Source organism: Erpetoichthys calabaricus, chromosome 16 (assembly GCF_900747795.2).
Source record: "Erpetoichthys calabaricus chromosome 16, fErpCal1.3, whole genome shotgun sequence".
NCBI classification, from domain to species: Eukaryota; Metazoa; Chordata; class Cladistia; order Polypteriformes; family Polypteridae; genus Erpetoichthys; species Erpetoichthys calabaricus.
The window spans coordinates 87692696-87710420 of record NC_041409.2 but is presented as its reverse complement, the minus strand read 5'-3'; the positions used below and the strand labels follow the sequence as shown (position 1 = coordinate 87710420).

Genomic DNA, 17725 nt, shown 5'->3' with positions numbered 1-17725 from the left:
AACCAACTGAGGAAGCATGCACCAGAAATTAAAAGACCCATTGTCCTCAGAAATCCGCGAACCAGCAAAAAATTCGCGATATATATTTAAATATGCTTACATATAAAATCCGCGATAGAGTGAAGCCGCGAAAGGCGAAGCGCGATATAGCGAGGGATCACTGTACATCTAATAAAAACCTACATTTAGATCAAACCGGAATGATGTATACATTTAATGACTCTTTGGTGTATGTTTATGGATTTTAATCTGTTTACTCCCCCCCCCCCCCCCATGTGTTTGTTTCTTTTTCATTGTTTAATGTTTGTTCCAAGATGTACTGCATTGTGTTAATGTTGAATTATGCACCCTGTATTGCAGTCCATATTGTTTGTGGATTACGTTTATCTCATGCCTAGTAAGGTATTTTTAAGAGGTGGGGGCGGCTGAATCTTTTAAAAATGTGCTTTGCCTCAGGTTGCATTATTTAGCACACCATTCCTGGGGCAATGAAGAAGTGCTCAATTCTTTAGTTATTTCCCACTGGCTCTTATCAACGCTTTATGTTTACATTTTATATCTGATCCCATGCTTAGGGCTGGGATATACTTGACACTTTGTGATGCGTATGCTTGTGGATGCTCCTGCTATGCAAGCAGTGTACTGACTATACTTGTGCACGTACTTTATGTAAATCGGGCGGATTCCACCAAGTTGCAGTGAGAGATGCCATTTGAGAAGGTGCAAAAAAAGACCGCAACAGTGACACTGAAGATGATATGTGAGACCTCATGTCATTACAATGGGGAATATGCCCTACTTTATTGCCTATGTGAAAAATAGATGAAGAAAAGCATCATGAATACATTCGTATGTCAGCATTTAAGTTTGATTTGCTTCATTGCATCGAACCATTCATTAAATATCAAAGCACAGACATTGATCCTGTTGGAGCTGCGATGCTGCTTGCCCTCACACTGTATTATCATGCAAACGGCCGAATCTCCATTTCTTTTCACTGACATTTTCCGCTTTCCACAGACGTATCTGTCTCGAATTTCCTTCCGTGTTGTCTTGCATCTTTCTATATCCACTTTGATTTGATGCTAGCTCTACTGATAGGCATGTTTGTCGCAATGGGGATGTTGATCGTAAACAACGATCCTGACATCGCGTGCCAAAACATGAGCACACACGCCACCCAAATTTTTGCTGGTACTGCAACTTGCGCACTAATCTCCTTAATTTCTGACTACGTGCTCAGAGGACACGTCAGTGGAGTTCTGAGAATGCTTGGTAGCCATGATTTGTGCGCGTAAGCGTTCTGAGCATCAAGTATAACCCAGCCCTTAGAATCGATGACTGCAGTGTTGCAAGTTCTAAATGCAAAATAAGAAATGAGATATTTGTTCAGAAAAGTAGTGTTTAATTTTGACAGCTTTTGTGCATGTGGATCGATTTTACCTTTCACAGCGTAGTCTCTGCAGCTGTGTTCTTAAAGTGCTGTATTGGTACTTTTTTTTTTTTTTTTTTATATAAACATTGCACTTTGTGTGCAGGTGGATGTTCAGTTTTTATGTTCTTATCCATTGCTTGTGTGAGCACCACTCGCATTATGGTAATGCAAAATGAAATTTGAGATTTAATGACTCTGTGAGGCAGCAACACTTCTGCACGTGACAGTGTGGCATTCTGTGCTATTTCTGTTGCAAATAAAAAGCATTTATTATTTTGAGGATGCTCAGTGCTGATTTATTCACAGAACAGTAGTTTCAATTTTACCAAATAAAAGAAACAAGTTTTAAGTATTAAATTGCTTAAATATTGCATGTCTCAAGCCCATTCTAGTCCTGGACAGGATTTCGAGGGCTGCTCCTGGCTATGCTCCCACGCAATACACGTTTAGTCACCATTGGACTGGCATCAAGCTCAATCATGAGTCCATGGATAAAACGCAGGGAGTGCATGCAAACTCAACACATGGCATCACTACAGCTAGGAACAGCTTTGTGGCTGGATTGCTGCCCTTTACTCCACATCAAACACCCATCAAAAACGATTTCCTCCTAGGGGTAGGAGTCGAATGTTTGGTCAGTATAATACATTTAAACTTGAAATTGGAGGTCTTTCATTAACATCTGGCCATTTGGTTACGTCGTTTTTTCCTATATCTGGTGGTTGCATACAGCTGGTGTCTGTCTTTGCAGTACTGGGCATGACGCAGGAGCCGACCATGGATGAGGTGCCAGTCTATCACATGGCACCTTTCCTCAAATGCTGGTTTAAGAGCAGGCATTTCAATAAATTACACATCGTTTAATGTTTTTTATAGTAGAATGATGCATTGAGACTGGACGGTATGGATTGGAGATTGAAAATGTGTGTGTATTTCATCTATTTATAATATACTGTATGTTTAATTGCCCTCTTTTGGAAGTGGTAATATACATATAAGGCCATCAAATTAGTCAAAAAAACAAGTTCCGAATATTCAAACAAAAAAAAAGTAAATATTCAAATATATTCAAGTGCTACATGTATATTTGCACGTGCTTTTTTATTTATTTATATATTATTATGAGGGATGTTTAAAAAGCTTCCATACATATTTTCGTTGGAAATGGTGAAAGCAGGAGGAGTAGTAATTGGTCGTGTGAGAGTGTCAAGTGACTGGGAAAATAGCATCGCAAAGAAAGGTGACTATGGAGAAAAGTGATGTAATTATTTTTGAAATTCTTAATAGAGTTTAAAAAAAAAAAAAAAAAGTGCAGAAACTTTTTGAATGTCCCTCATATGTTAATGGCTGTGCTGTTACTTATAGCAAGAACAAGAACAAATGGCAAAAAACCAAATCCCAGCGGTACTCTGGCAACTGTAATTGAAATATAAGAGCCATTCAAATCTCTAGCATCTGCACTACTGTTTTTGGAATGTATGGAAGGTCTTGAAAATTGAGAGTACACCTTATGATAAGGATTTAGGAGTCGTAGTGGAATCTACGCTATCATCTTCCAGTCAGACAAACAGAATGTCAGGTTATATAGCGCCTTGATGTGTGGAGTACAAGTCACAGGATGTTCTGCTCAAGTCTTTATAACACACTGGTGAGGCCTCATCTGGAGTCCTGTGTGCAGTTTTGGTCTCCTGGCTACAAAAAGGACATAACAGCACAAGAGAACGTCCAGAGAAGAGCGACTATGTTGATTCAAGGCTACAGGGGATGAGTTATGAGGAAAGATTAACAGAGCTGAGCCTTTACAGTTTAAGGAAAAGAAGAATAAGAGGAGACCTGACTGAAGTGTTTAAAATTATGAAGGGAATTACTCAAGTAGATTGAGACGGTGACTTTAAAATGAGTTCATCAAGGACCTGGGGACACAGGGAGACTTGTTAAGGGTAAATTTTGCACAAACTTTCGGACATTTTTCTTCACATAGAGAACCACAGACACGTGCAATACGTGACCAAGTAGTGCGGTAGACAGGAGGACTTTAGGGACCTTTTAAAAGTCAACTTGATGTTGTTTTGGAGCAATGAAGTGGATTTGACTGGTGAGCCATGTTGGCCTGAATGGCATGTCCTCGTCCAGATTGCTCTAATGTTCTCTAAAAAAACATAAAGCGCTTATGACACTGTTGTGTGGGTCCCAGTTGCAACACTCACCAGGAGTCCTGTGGTGCAAGCATATTCTATGGGAATACTGGTTAGTTACACTGTCCCCAAAATATTTGCGATAAAGACACATTTTTCTTTGGTTTTCCTCTTCTGCTCCACAGGGTTGATTTGTAAATTTAAACAAATCTGAGGTGATTTAAAGTGCATTTTGCAGACTTTCATTAAAGGGTATTTGCATGTGTTTCAGTCACACTGTGTGGAAATGACAACACGTTTTATACACAATCCCTTTCAGCGCCACCGTGCCACCCCACATAGAATTATTCATCTCAAAATACTATATCAAGCACATCCGTCTCGCTTAAAATTGTCCGAAATGTTTCCAGGGCAAAATCCAACCTGCGAAAATTGCAATCAAGTTCCAGCCTCACTGGGTGACATGTTTTGGGCCTGCACCAAATTAACATCATTCTGGACCAAAATCTTTAAATGCTTTGCAGACAGCCTTGGTGTTACGATCCCTCCTAATCCATTGGCAGTTGTTTGGTGGGCTCACAGTGGGGCTTAACTCTTTTAGGGCTAATTTTTTTTTTGTTTCTTTTCTCCCAGGGCTGAATATTTTTCCAAAAACTAACATTTTTTAAAAAAGAACACAAAGCAATTGTTTAACATATCAAATCAACAAAAAAATATTTACTTTTGACAAATGTTACTGTCTTGCATGTTGTATGAGCCTGCATACTCTGATTTCACATACATATCACATACATTTTACACAGCAAAGCCTGATCTTGCTCAAAGCAGCCAATTTCAGTCATTTGCCACATTGCACTCCTTACAATATGTGTTGCTTTGGTGCCTATTTTTCAATTGTCTGTTGCTGCACTTTCTCACATATATTGTTAGTGTGTACTGTAGAGAGACAAGTCACCCATTTGCCATCGTGCCATGCCACTGCCACCAAGTTTTCTGCCTGAATGAAAACCGTATTGTCACCTGTTTTCATCTTCTGAAACTTTATGAACTTTATGTATGGCATTATAGCCTGGCTCACCCCATGGGATTTGCTTCTGTTTATTACAGAAGTGAATAAAACTTTGCAGCAGCACATACCTAAGCCACCAGGGGTCAAAACACGTTTGGACCAATGCTCCCTGAAGTTATATCACCAGTTCTGTCTCATCTCTATTTGTAATGCCACAGCGGGCTTCATCTCGTCTTTTGTTGTGGGTTTCCACTTTGAAAAACGAGAATGCGATGCAAACGCAGCCCGCGATTCAAAAAAAATCTCTGCCTACCTGTTTGTCTCGTCTGACAGTAGCTGAAAAGCAGCATCAGGAGAGAGCAGCCTGAAGTACTGCAGCTGGTGATCTGTTGTGTCCAACAGCAAGCCATGCCATCTTGTAAACTCCGGTAGCCAGATCGGCTCTCAACGGATCAATGTCTGTGTATTTATCCCATGCGAACCTTGCTTTTGATGCATCGGCTGTGCGAAGGCACTCAACTGGCAGCAGATCCGCTGGCGCGGCATCAGCTGGTGTCTGATCAGCTGATGCCTGCTTCTCACTCTCTTGCTCGATCTCCTGATCACTGCCAATAAAATCCGATTCTGAAAAATCAAGAGTCCGACTCCGCGATAATGCGCAAAACATCGTCTGCCGAGTGTTTTCTTTTCTGCTCTTGCTTCGCTGCCTTTTCACATGTCGGTGCCATCTTGCCATTGTTTACATTTCGCAACTCACGCACACGCAAGGTTTAGTTGCCGAGTCAACGAGTCTAGCATTCCTCCAAGCACAGAGGGAATGCCTGTGACGTGACAGTGCGATTTGTCGCCATTAACAGCTGATTGTCGCCCCCTATCCCTGGATGTCGACTTTTGTCGACATTCGTCTTCAACCCCTCCTGTCGACAAAAGTCGACATCTGCCCTAAAAGAGTTAAAGTGGAGAAGGACAAACAAACTGGAATTGCCTTCACTACGCTATTGGCACATAGACTTAACTTGCTCAACTTGAAGAATCCTAACTCTCCTATTCTAAGTCAGTGGGTAACTGATGTTATATAGTATTTGAAAATGGAAAAAATCAAATTCACACTTAGAGGATCTGTACAAAACTTTTTCAAAACCTGGGAGGATCTAAATACAAAGAGGACTATTTCATTTATGTTAGGTAGAATGCCCAGAGGGGACTGGGCGGTCTCATGGCCTGGAACCCCTGCAGATTTTTTTTTCCAGCTGTCTGGAGTTTTTTTTGTTTTTTTCTGTCCTCCCTGGCCATCGGACCTTACTCTTATTCTATGTTAACTAATGTTGTCTTATTTTAATTTCTTATTTTGTCCTTTATTTTTCTCTTCTTCACTATGTAAAGCACTTTGAGCTACGTTTTTGTATGAAAATGTGCCATATAAATGTTGTTGTTGGAATCAATAACATTTTTTAACTCCATTTATCTTTATTCATTTATCTATTTGCTTATTTTTACTAGCTTAAAGTTTTACTCTGTCGGCCTAACTCTCTTTCTGTGGGGTGGAGGTTGTTTTTTTTCGAACATATTTTTTGTAAAACTTGATTTATTTGTATGGAATGTTATTTGATTTTAATAAAATTAATAAAAAAAATAAAAGCTGTTGTCATATTTAGTACGTTGTCACATATCATGCATGCAATGACTGCTTGAAGTCTGTGATTCATAGACATCAGCGAGTGCTGAGGATCTTTTCTCTGGTGCTGCTCTGCCAAGCCTCCAATGCTGCCATCTTCAGCTTCTGCTTGTTTTGGGTGCTTGTCCTCCCTTAAGTTTTCTCTTCAGTGTTTGGAAGGCCTGCTCAATTGAATTTTAAATTGGGTGACTGGCTTAGCCTTTCAAGACTTTTCCATTTTTTAACTTTGAAAAACTCCCATGTTGCCTCTGCAGTATGTTTGCATCATTTAGCTTGTTGTAGGATGAGGTGCTGTCCAATGAGCTTGGTGGCATTTACTGGAACTTGAGTAGATCAGATGTTTCTGTACACCTTAGAATCCATTGTGCCATTGCTGTCCGCAGTTACATCATCAGTGAAGAGAAGTGTGTCAGGACCTGTGGCAGCCATACATGCCCAAGCCACAACACCCCCCAGCACCACCATGTTTAACAGATGAGGTGGTCTGCTTTGGATCTTGGGCAGTTCCTTCTCATCTCCAAACTTTGTTTTTGCCATCAGTCTGATGAGGTTCATCTTTGTCTCATCTCTACGCAACTCCTTTTCCCAGAATTCTGCATTCTGTTTGAAGTCCTTTCTTACCAACTGCAATCTGACCCTACTGTTTAGTGGTTTGCATCTTGCAGTGTGTCCTCTGTATTTCTGTTCATGATGTCTCTTGACACGTTCACAACGACCCCCTGAAGACTGCTTCTGATCTGTCAGACAGGTGTTTGGGGGCTTTTTCTTTGCCAGAGTGAGGATTCTCCTGTCATCAACAATGGTGGTCTACCTTGGCCTACCAGTCCCTTTGTGATTACTGAGCTCACCAGTGTGTTCTTTCTTCTTTATGATATTCCAGACAGTTGATTTCAGTTATCCTAATGTTTTACTGATTGATTCTAGTGGTTTTATTCTTGATTTTCAGTTCTTACCCTCTTGTTGAACAATGGTGACTATAGACTCCAAAGGGTAGAAGCAAGCCGAGCTATCTTATGAAGCATTGAAACCCCACTACATTGTGAAGGAGTCTGTCTAATTTTTAGCAATGAAGATAAATAACGAGCTAACCATTGAAAATTAGGAAAGGGCCGCTTGTGGAAGTAAAGCGCATAAACAGATCAGTAAAATACTGCAGCTTTGCATAGCACGTCTAGAAGTAACTTAATGCCAAGTTTTGTGGGGGTAAAGCAAACCACCATACTTTGACAATCAAACAAGGGACATTTTAAATAAATTTGAAGTACAGTAAAACCTCAATTATCCATCACTTGATTAAATGTCAGTCTCCATTAACCGTCAGGGCAAAAAAAAAAAAAAAATGCCCACGCCAGCGTCTACCTACTGCCACACAATACGCTGTGAACTGTGCACATTGGAAGAACCTCTCCCTTTTGCTGGCACGTGGTGTTTTTCCCCCAGCACCACGTATCATGCTACATTTTTAAATCACAGTCTCAGTTATATACAGTTAGGTCCATAAATATTTGGACAGAGACAACTTTTTTCTAATTTTGGTTCTGTACATGACCACAATGAATTTTAAATGAAACAACTCAGATGCAGTTGAAGTGCAGACTTTCAGCTTTAATTCAGTGGGGTGAACAAAACGATTGCATAAAAATGTGAGGCAACTAAAGCATTTTTTGAACACAATCCCTTCATTTCAGGGGCTCAAAAGTAATTGGACAAATGAAATAACTGGAAATCAAATGTTCATTTCTAATACTTGGTTGAAAACCCTTTGCTGGCAATGACAGCCTGAAGTCTTGAACTCCTGGACATCACCAGATGCTGGGTTTCCTCCTTTTTAATGCTCTGCCAGGCCTTTACTGCAGCGGCTTTCAGTTGCTGTTTGTTTGTGGGCCTTTCTGTCCGAAGTTTAGTCTTCAACAAGTGAAATGCCTGCTCAGTTGGGTTAAGATCAGGTGACTGACTTGGCCATTCAAGAATTTTCCATTTCTTTGCTTTAATAAACTCCTGGGTTGCTTTGGCTGTGTGTTTTGGGTCATTGTCCATCTGTATCATGAATCAATTTGACTGCATTTAGCTTGATTTGAGCAGACAGTATGTCTCTGAACACCTCAGAATTCATTCGGCTGCTTCTGTCCTGTGTCACATCATCAATAAACACTAGCGTCTCAGTGCCACTGGCAGCCATGCACGCTCAAGCCATCACACTGCCTCCACCATGTGCTATGCTTTGGATAATGAGCTGTTCCACACCTTCTCCATACTTTTTTCCTACCATCATTCTGGTAGAGGTTGATCTTGGTTTCATCTGTCCAAAGAATGTTTTTCCAGAACTGTGCTGACTTTTTTAGATGTTCTTTAGCAAAGTCCAATCTCGCCTTTCTATTCTTGAAGCTTATGAGTGTCTTGCACCTTGCAGTACACCCTCTGTATTTACTTTCATGCAGTCTTCTCTTTATGGTAGACTTGGATATCGATACGCCTACCCTCTGGAGAGTGTTGTTCACTTGGTTGGCTGTTGTGAAGGGGTTTCTCTTCACCATGGAAATGATTCTGCGCTCATCCACCACTGTTCTGTTCCGTGGACATCCAGGTCTTTTTGCGTTGCCGAGTTCACCAGTGCTTTCTTTCTTTCTCAGGATGTACCAAACTGTAGATTTTGCTACTCGTAATATTGTAGCAATTTCTCAGATGGGTTTTTTCTGTTTTCACAGCTTAAGGATGGCTTCTTTCACCTGCATGGAGAGCTCCTTTGACCGCATGTTGTCTGTTCACAGCAAAATCTTCCACATGCAAGCACCACACCTCAAATCACCTCCAGGCCTTTTATCAGCTTAATTAATAAGGACATAATGACAGACTTGCCCACACCTGCCCATGAAATAGCCTTTGAGTCAATTGTCCAATTACTTTTGAAACCCTGAAATGAAGGGATTGTGTTAAAAAAATGCTTTAGTTGCCTCACATTTTTATGAAATCATTTTGTTCACCTCACTGAATTAAAGCTGAAAGTCTGTGCTTCAACTGCATCGGAGTTGTTTCATTTAAAGTTCATTGTGGTAATGTACAGAACCAAAATTAGAAGAAAGTTGTCTCTGTCTAAATATTTATGGACCTAACTGTAGTTTCAGCTTTAATAGCGTTTTGTAGTTTTTCTCTTTCTTTTTTTATAATTAAAATATATGTGTGTGGTGTTGGATTGTCCCAAAAAAATGAAATTATTAAACATTTACGAAACGGCAAAAACACTTCAAGTATTGCTTCAACAGCATTGAATGATATAAAGCGTGACACCAACAAAATGTGTTGAAAATTGAAACCACTGATGGTATTGTTATTCTGTATTATAGTTAATGTTCTTCTGCATTTTTTTTTTTCTTTCCCAGATTACGTGTACTTTGAAAATTCATCAAGCAACCCCTATTTAATCAGAAGGATAGAAGAACTGAATAAGGTATGTGTTTTAGAGGCTTAGTGGCTAAACGTCCACTTTTGAAAAATCTCAGCGATGCTGCGCAGTCACTTTCTCCTTCCTTCAACAGTTTCTTTCTGACAACCACTTGAGTTGCTCTTATTTATAATGTATGGCATTTTATTCTGTGGAAGATTTTGAGTTCAAGTCTGTGGGAGATTTGCAAAAACAGGACCTTACTATTGAAGGTGACAGAAGAGAAGGATGATAGAGGCGATTGGTACTAATACAGGTCTGCTGTAAGCCTTGGACTTGTTTATGGGAAAAAAAAATCTCACAACATTCTTGTTGCATAATTCACATGTTAAGTCCTCCAATTGCATGCTCACAACATCCCAAGTGCATGTATTTTTACTAATACAGTGTTAAATAAACCACCTCTGGATAACTCCTTGTGAACAAAAATGGTTTGTGCTGTGATACGAATGAGCATGTAGATAGATACTTTATTAATCACAAGGGGAAATTCACATACTCCAGCAGCAGCACATTTAAATTACAGATAGGCCTCGTGCCTTTACCTTTAAATTCACATCCATAACTGGGGAATGTTGAGATTTTTAGCAGCAGGCTGCTTGCTGAAGCATCTTGGATATACACAAATAGGAGGCATATTCTCTTCCTGATAATGCCTTTACTATCTTTTCTTTAACTTTTTTTTAATCTTTCATTTTACATGCATCTCCGTGCATATGTTTGATGATATCGCGTAGCGTAATGTTAGCCAATGAGTATGCTGGTACTGGGCTGGACTGATGACAAAAGAATTAAGTGGGTCTTCAATTCAGATACTTGGGCGTACCTAAGAGGGTGCCAGTTTTATGAAGTGTTTTTTTTTTTTTTTTTTTTTTTTGTAATCAATATTTTAGTAAAAGTACATGTTAGAAGCATATGACTGGATGAATTCACTTGAGTTATGCAACTTAGATAGATAGATCTCTATTGTTATTGTCACTTTTACAAAGGAACAACGAAATTGAAGGTGCAGTTGAATTAGTGTGAGGCATAAGAGTTAAAAAGACAAGAAGAGAGAAAATAATAACAAACCGAATAGTAATAAAAGTACTTTACAAAATATACAAATTGCACTTGTTATATATACAGATTGCACTGGTTAAATGTACAAATTGCACTGGTTGACTTAAGGTCTATATTGCACATTGGGTGACTGATATGGAGCAGTTTTATTCTGAGTTCAGAGCCATGATTGTTTTTGGATAAAAGCTGTTTTTAAGGCGGTTTGTCCTGGTTTTCATTGCTCTGTAAGCTGGAAGAGGCAATAACCGGGATGTGATGAATCCTGTGAAATGTCTATTGCTTTTTTGTGGCATCAGGAGGGATTTGTTCCAGAGTGTTTTCTCCGCTGTCCTGATGACCCTGTGGAGTGCTTTCCTTTCTTGAGGAAGTGCAGCTGCCGTACCACACACACAGTCCATATGTAAGCACACTATCGATGGAACAGTGATAAAAGGCAAGGAGCAGATTTTTGGGGAGATGGTTCTTTCTGAGGATTCTCAGAAAATACAGTCTCTACTGCAAATTCTTTAGCAGCTCCATGGTGTTGGCGCTCCAGGTCAGGTCATCCTCCAGCTCAGTGCCCAGAAACCTGAACACCCAGAACCTCTCCACACAGGCCCCGCCAATGATGAGTGGCTGGATGTCAGTTTTGTTTTTTCTAAAGTCAATAACAAGCTCCTTCGTTTTTGTGGTGTTGAGGAGCAGGTTATTGATTCTGTACCACTCTGACAGCCGCTCCACCTCGTCCCTGTATGCCAGCTCACCCTCCTTGCCCAAGATGAGTCTGACCACTGCCGTGTCATCCGCAAACTTTATGATCTTGTTGCTATGGTGAGTGGCGACACAGTCATATGTGTAGAGGGTATAGAGGAGCGGGCTGAGCACACAATCCTGCGACGTCCTGGTGTTGAGGCTCAGAGCAATGGAGGTGTGGGGACCCAGCCTGACCCTCTGGGAGCGAACAGACAGGAAGTCCAGTATCCAACTGCAGGTGAGTGATGGAAGTCCCAGATCTACCAGTTTGGACACCATGTTAAATGCCGAGCTGTAGTCCACAAAGAGAAGTCTGGCGTAACTCCCCTGTTGCTCCAGGTAGGTCAGTGCAGCATGAAGGGCTGTGGCCACAGTGCCCTCCATGGATCTCTTTGCTTTGTAACTTGAGTAACGCAAGAATTTTATTTTTTTCATGGACTTTTTTTGCTGTTGTCCAGCGTTGGTCACTGTAGACTTTTACTATATCAGAAGTTTTATCCATTACTGCAAACTACATGGGACAAGTAACATATACCAAACAATATATAATTTTTGGCAGAAGTAGATAGAACATTATTTGTCTCCTGAAGGAAATTTTGTCTTTTTGCAGAAGCTCATTTAACTCTGTCAGGGCAGGTGTCGATTTACGTTGACACACAGGGTCGAGGCAGATGTCGACATTAATCGACATCTGGGGCTAGAGGTGGCAATCGGCTGTAAACATCAATTAAACCTGTTTACATTCTTTGCACTGGTGTCGCCTGTTTCAGGTGTCTGTTGCTGCATACTGTGACCACTGTCATCATGGGCTACTCGAAAACGCCCGCCGCCAGCTGCGTGAATATGTCTGCCAGCTGCCACAACAGTCACAGTATGCAGCAACAGATGCCTGAAACAGTGGCGCCAGTGTACCACATACTGCAATGCACACCATTGGCTGCTTCTGATGTTACCATACCTTGCAGGACTGTGCTTGGTAATTGGTGAATTCACATAGTGTAGAGACACATGGAGACATTTTGTCATAAATATTTTATGTTGATTTATGTGTAAAACCCTTGCTATTTGTGCTTTTCAGAAACCTGAGTTTTTTGGAAAAAATATTCAGCCTTGGGCCCAAATAGGGGGGAAGAAGTTAAACAAATAAATAGATAGACACGTACATACACCCTATGGTCTGAACACATACCCGAATGACTAAAGGAAGAAAATTTAAAGAAAGAAAAACTTCTGACTTGCAGTCCCAGTAAGGCACTGTAAAGGCGTATTGCTGTTGGTATAAAGGAGCCCCCCCTATCACGTTTCTTCACACATGTCTGCTGAATGATTTGTTGACTGAAAGTCCTCCCTGTTTGTGTGTCACAGAGAAGATGTGTAGCATTGTTCATAATGGCACCCAGTTTTGTTTTCATCATCTGCTCCTCTACTACCCCCTGGTGGTCCAGAGTGTGTCCTATAACTGAGCCTGCCCCTTTAATTAGCTTGTTGAGTCCGTGGGCCTCTCTTGAAGAGATGTGACCAGCACACCACACACTCACCATCACAGAGTTATAGAAGATGTGAAGAATGTCACTTCCCACATTAAAGGAATGCGATCACCTGCTCTGCCCTTTCTTCGGTAGTTCCTATATAAGGTATAGTTCCTATGTCGATCAGGTGACATATTACAACAATTAAAAACGATGCCCTCCTACTCAAAATAAGGACCAAAAACATTCTCTGATGCTCTTCTTCTAGTGTGTTATTTTTGATGTCAGTTTCAATTTTTCTTTCTGTTTTTGGTTGGGCATTCTACTTTTTTTGTTTGTTGTTTCTCATTGCTGTCAAGATGTTTGAAATGAGAAGACAAGCACAATGACACCTTTTATTGGCTAACTGAACAGATTACAGTATGCAAGCTTTTGAGGCAACTCGGGACCCTTCTTGAAGCAGTTTGCAATTCAGAAACTGGAGCTCCCCCCCTGTGTTTATATAGACACTAGGACAGAGACCATATTGGAAAACCTTTAAGTGGGTCATTTTCAATGTACAAAATTAACATCCCTCTAACCTATGGTTCTTTTAGCTGCTGAATTTTAGAAGGAGAGGAGAACAATGTATAGTGAAGATCTTTTGATAACTGTCGAACAAAGTCTTTTGAAGATTTTAGTGAGTGTTCCATACAATGTGGATCTGTAGTCAAATCGCCTGGGACAGTCGGAGAGACGTAAACAATCCTCATATCTGGTCGTGAAACTCCTCTCTCTCTATTTAAACCATTTTGTAAGTGTTAAATTTTAGCATCAGTTTAACTTCCCATTCTTTTCTTTTCTCTCTTGTTGTCCATAAGCACTGTGACTTTTTAAAATCCTTTTCACAATGTCCACCGCTGCTGAAATAATTTCCTACAGGAACATCGCTATTGCCATGGTTTAATGTGGAACCTGTGTACATTCATTCTTTGGTGGAGTGTTTGTCCAGCTTCTTCCACATACAGTGCAGTGTTGGGACATTTCGCACACAGAAATAGGTAGACCACATTAGATGATCTTCAGGAAAATGATCCCTTTATGAGACGTTCTTGTTGGCAGTGTGGTATGACTACACTATCTGCATTATAAATGTTAGCACATGTTGTACATCTTTTTTTTGTAGGCAGGGAGATGGACCATTATCTTTTGGTTCACTCCGGGAGCTTCTGACAGTCTGCTGCTGCATGGTTGGCGGTTGTCTATATGCCAGGAAGCGGGGGAAGTTCTAGGAATACATTTCTCGGCGGGTTGTCATTATTTAGTATTGGCTTTAGTTCTTTTATAATCTTTCGAAGTACTTCAAGGTGTGGGTTGTAGGTGACAACAAGGGGGATGTGGTTCTTGTTGTTGAACACCCTACCACTCTCAAGTTGTTTGAAATATTCACAACTAGTTATGTGCTTACGGTTGAGAAGTAAAGTGACTATAGCTTTGCATGTTGCCTCTTATACAGGGTGGAGCAGGGAAACTGAAAATTTTGAAACTACAGTACAATCCCTCTTAAACGGCTACCTCGGGACTGGACCCATAGCCGGTTGTCACTTTGGCCGATTATTACGACGCATACCTATTTTCATGTAGAAAAATATTTCAAAGGTATGTACCTCTTCAACGTTCCTGAAGAAACCATATTCACAAGGCTTCATCCACGATTTTCGCACACAAGTTTTTTTCTCGTACAACAACTGGACAGTGTGGTGTAGTGGGTCCACAGCTCAAATCAAAAAGGCCACTTTTTAAATAAATAATCGCCACACTCGCGGCTTAGCGAGTATGTGTAGCTGATTGGCTCCCGTGGAATTCGTGATGCGGGCGATCCTAGTTTAAGTGCACTGGTGAGGAGTCTTCCGCATCCGTAATTGTTCCTGGGAACTGCTAATTGGCACATCATGATCCACATCCCCGTGATAAATAGAAGCGCGAGGCGGCTTGGGGGAGAACAGGAAAGAACGGGAAGATAATGGAGAAGGAAGGAGAGAGAGAGGATTCGATGGAGCAAAGGCAGGCAGATGAGTGTTTGGCTGACACTCCGTGGGGCTGAAGAAAGCGGTCGCTGCAGCTCAATAATCACGAAGCTGGAGTGACCGGTATTGAAGACGACTGGCCGTCGAAAGGCAGCGGCAGTCGTGGAGGCTTTGGGCTGGTTTAGCCCCAGTGTGAGCGCCCTGGCCGCTGGGGAAAGAACCCAAGTCTCGGTCCGGATGGAGCCCGACGTAGCCAGGGATCAGAGGGCTACCGGACCAGTGTGGAAGGCAGCTGCACCTGCAGGTAGGGCGACTCCCCTGTTGCGAAGCCCGATGGGAGAAGCAGGGGAGCCGCCAGGTAGAAAGAAGAAGGCACCATGGAAAATTCTTAAAGGAATATGTAAACGGAAATCACTCTGAGAGTAGGAGCCCTCTCACCTTCCAGGAAAGAAGGAAGTGCATACATATAATATAAAGAAGAACTCAGGATTCAAAATTTATTTTTTTTTATTGTATTTTATTTTAACAGGCCGGTTAATCCGCTGGCCGGTTAATGCAAGCCCAGTTAAGAGGGATTGTACTGTAGGTGTTGGTGACCCTGGGGCGTAGGCAATTGTTTGGAACCAATGCTTCCTCGTTTAGGACCCTTTGCCATTAGTTATAATGGAGCAGTGGAGTGGAGCGCAACGAGTGTTTGCTGTTGAACGCCTTTTATAAGAATGGTGATAGTGTGACTGCTGTGCAAAGGGAATTACCAGTTTGGACGTCCTGATCGTGTCCCGTCTGCTCATGCGAAATTTCAAAGAAAGTGGTTCAGCATTAAAAAAAAGAAGTCCCCAGGTGGAGCCACTTCGCATACTGCCTGACAATGGATGGCAGCTATTCGACAGTTGTTTAGAAGGAGCATCATTTCACACAACAGTGACATTCTATGGCCTCTGAGATCCCCAGATCTCACTGTTTGTGATTTTTTTTTTTCTCTCTATGGGGACATCTTTAAAGCCTTAAAGCCAAGTGTACTGCACACGTCCTGCAACGATTGATGAACATGTTATGTCGAGCAACGCAGAATTGCTATAACAGGCTGTCAGAATGTGTATGGAGAAATATAAAATGAATATTTAAATGACTATTGATTACCATCATTAATTGCATATCCTGAACAATACATTTCATCATTAAAGTTATTTTGTAATGTGTTTATTTGTGCACTGAATTGTCAATTGAAAGTTTTCCATTTCCCTGTGCCACCCTGTATCTGTCCAAATGACAGACTGATTTATAGCTACAGTATATTGCATGCTTCTGAAGCATGCCCGTTCCCCTCTGCCCTAGTAATTTAAGACAGTTTTGTGCAGAAATGATTACTGCTGTGATCCTTTCGTTGCCTTATTTACCTGATGCTTTGGTCTCTCCTTTCAGTTTATTGCTGTCACGACGAGTACACTGCTGTGTCGTTTGAGGTAACAGAATAGTCTTTCTGACTGCTGCCGCTGTTCTCGAGCTGCTTTTGTTACAGTTTCATAATCATGGACTCCTTTACACATTTAATGAAGCTACTTGTTGAATTACTTTAAAGGCCTTTTGTTTTGTTCACGTCATACAGTCAAAGGGTTGCTGCTTTGTGTTGTTCTTCCTTGCAAGAGCTGTGTAAATGTAGTTAATCTTTTAGTACCCATGCATCTCAATATTCATAGGGTTTAATTAGATATTTTTGTCAGGTAGAATTTGCTTTATTCATTTTGTTCTTCTTTCAGCTGCTCCCATTTAGGGTTCGCCATGGCAGATCATCCATCTCTATCTGTTCCTGTCTTTTACTTTATTTTCTGCCTCACCGACTGACTTCATGTCCTCCCCCACGACATCCATAAACCTCCTCTTTGGCCTTCCTCTTTTTCTCTTTCCTGGCAGTTCCATCCTCGACATTCTTTTCCAGATGTACCCCTCCACTCTCAACTCTCAATGTGGCCAAACCATCTCAATCTGGCCTCTCCCACTCAGCCACCAAACTTTGTTGTCCGTCTAATATGCTCATGCCTAATGCTGTCTACCCACGTTACTCTGAGCGAAAATAGTAGCATCTTCAACTCGGCCACTTTTAGTTCTGCCTCCTGTCTTTTCATCAGTGCCATCATCTCCAAACCATACAACACAGCTGGTCTCACTACCGTTTTATAGACCTTCCCTTTCACTCTTGTAGGTACTCGTCTATCACAAATCGGTCTTCTCTACCACTCTTCTCCACGTACTCCACCCTGCCTGCACTCTCTTCTTCACCTCTCTGCCGCACTCTCTGTTGTTTTGGACTGTTGAGCATTTAAATTTGTCTACCTTCACTCCTTACACTCACACCCTTCCACCACCTTCCCTTTCATTCACCCACATTTACTCTGTCCTACTGACTCTCATTCCCTTTCTCTCCAGTGTATACCTCCACCTCTCCAGGTTCATCTCAACCTGCTGTCTTCTCTCACTACAGTTGACAGTGTCACCCGCGAATATCACAGTCCATGGAGACTCCTGTATGACCTCATTTGTCAACCTCCCCATCGCAACTTCAAACAGGAAAAGACTTAGAGCTGATCCTTGTTGTAATCCCACTGTCACCTTGGATCAGGCTCTCATTCCTACCCTACCACACTTCAGTGATTCTGTCCTTATACAAATCCTGCACCACCGTGAAAAACTTTTCTGCTACTCCTGACTTCCTCATACAGTACCATAACTCATTTCTTGGTGTTCTCTATGTCCACTAACATGCAA

General features: G+C 41.3%; 1 protein-coding gene across 2 annotated transcripts in view; it reads left to right on the top strand.

Moving 5' to 3' along the window:
• mta1 (metastasis associated 1) overlaps positions 1–17725 on the top strand; it is a 127511-nt gene that overhangs the window by 18811 nt on the left and 90975 nt on the right. For both annotated transcript variants that reach the window (XM_028821138.2, XM_028821139.2), the window contains exon 2: positions 9632–9699. In XM_028821138.2, coding sequence (XP_028676971.1) covers positions 9632–9699 — 68 coding nt within the window. The remainder of the gene's footprint in view (positions 1–9631; positions 9700–17725) is intronic.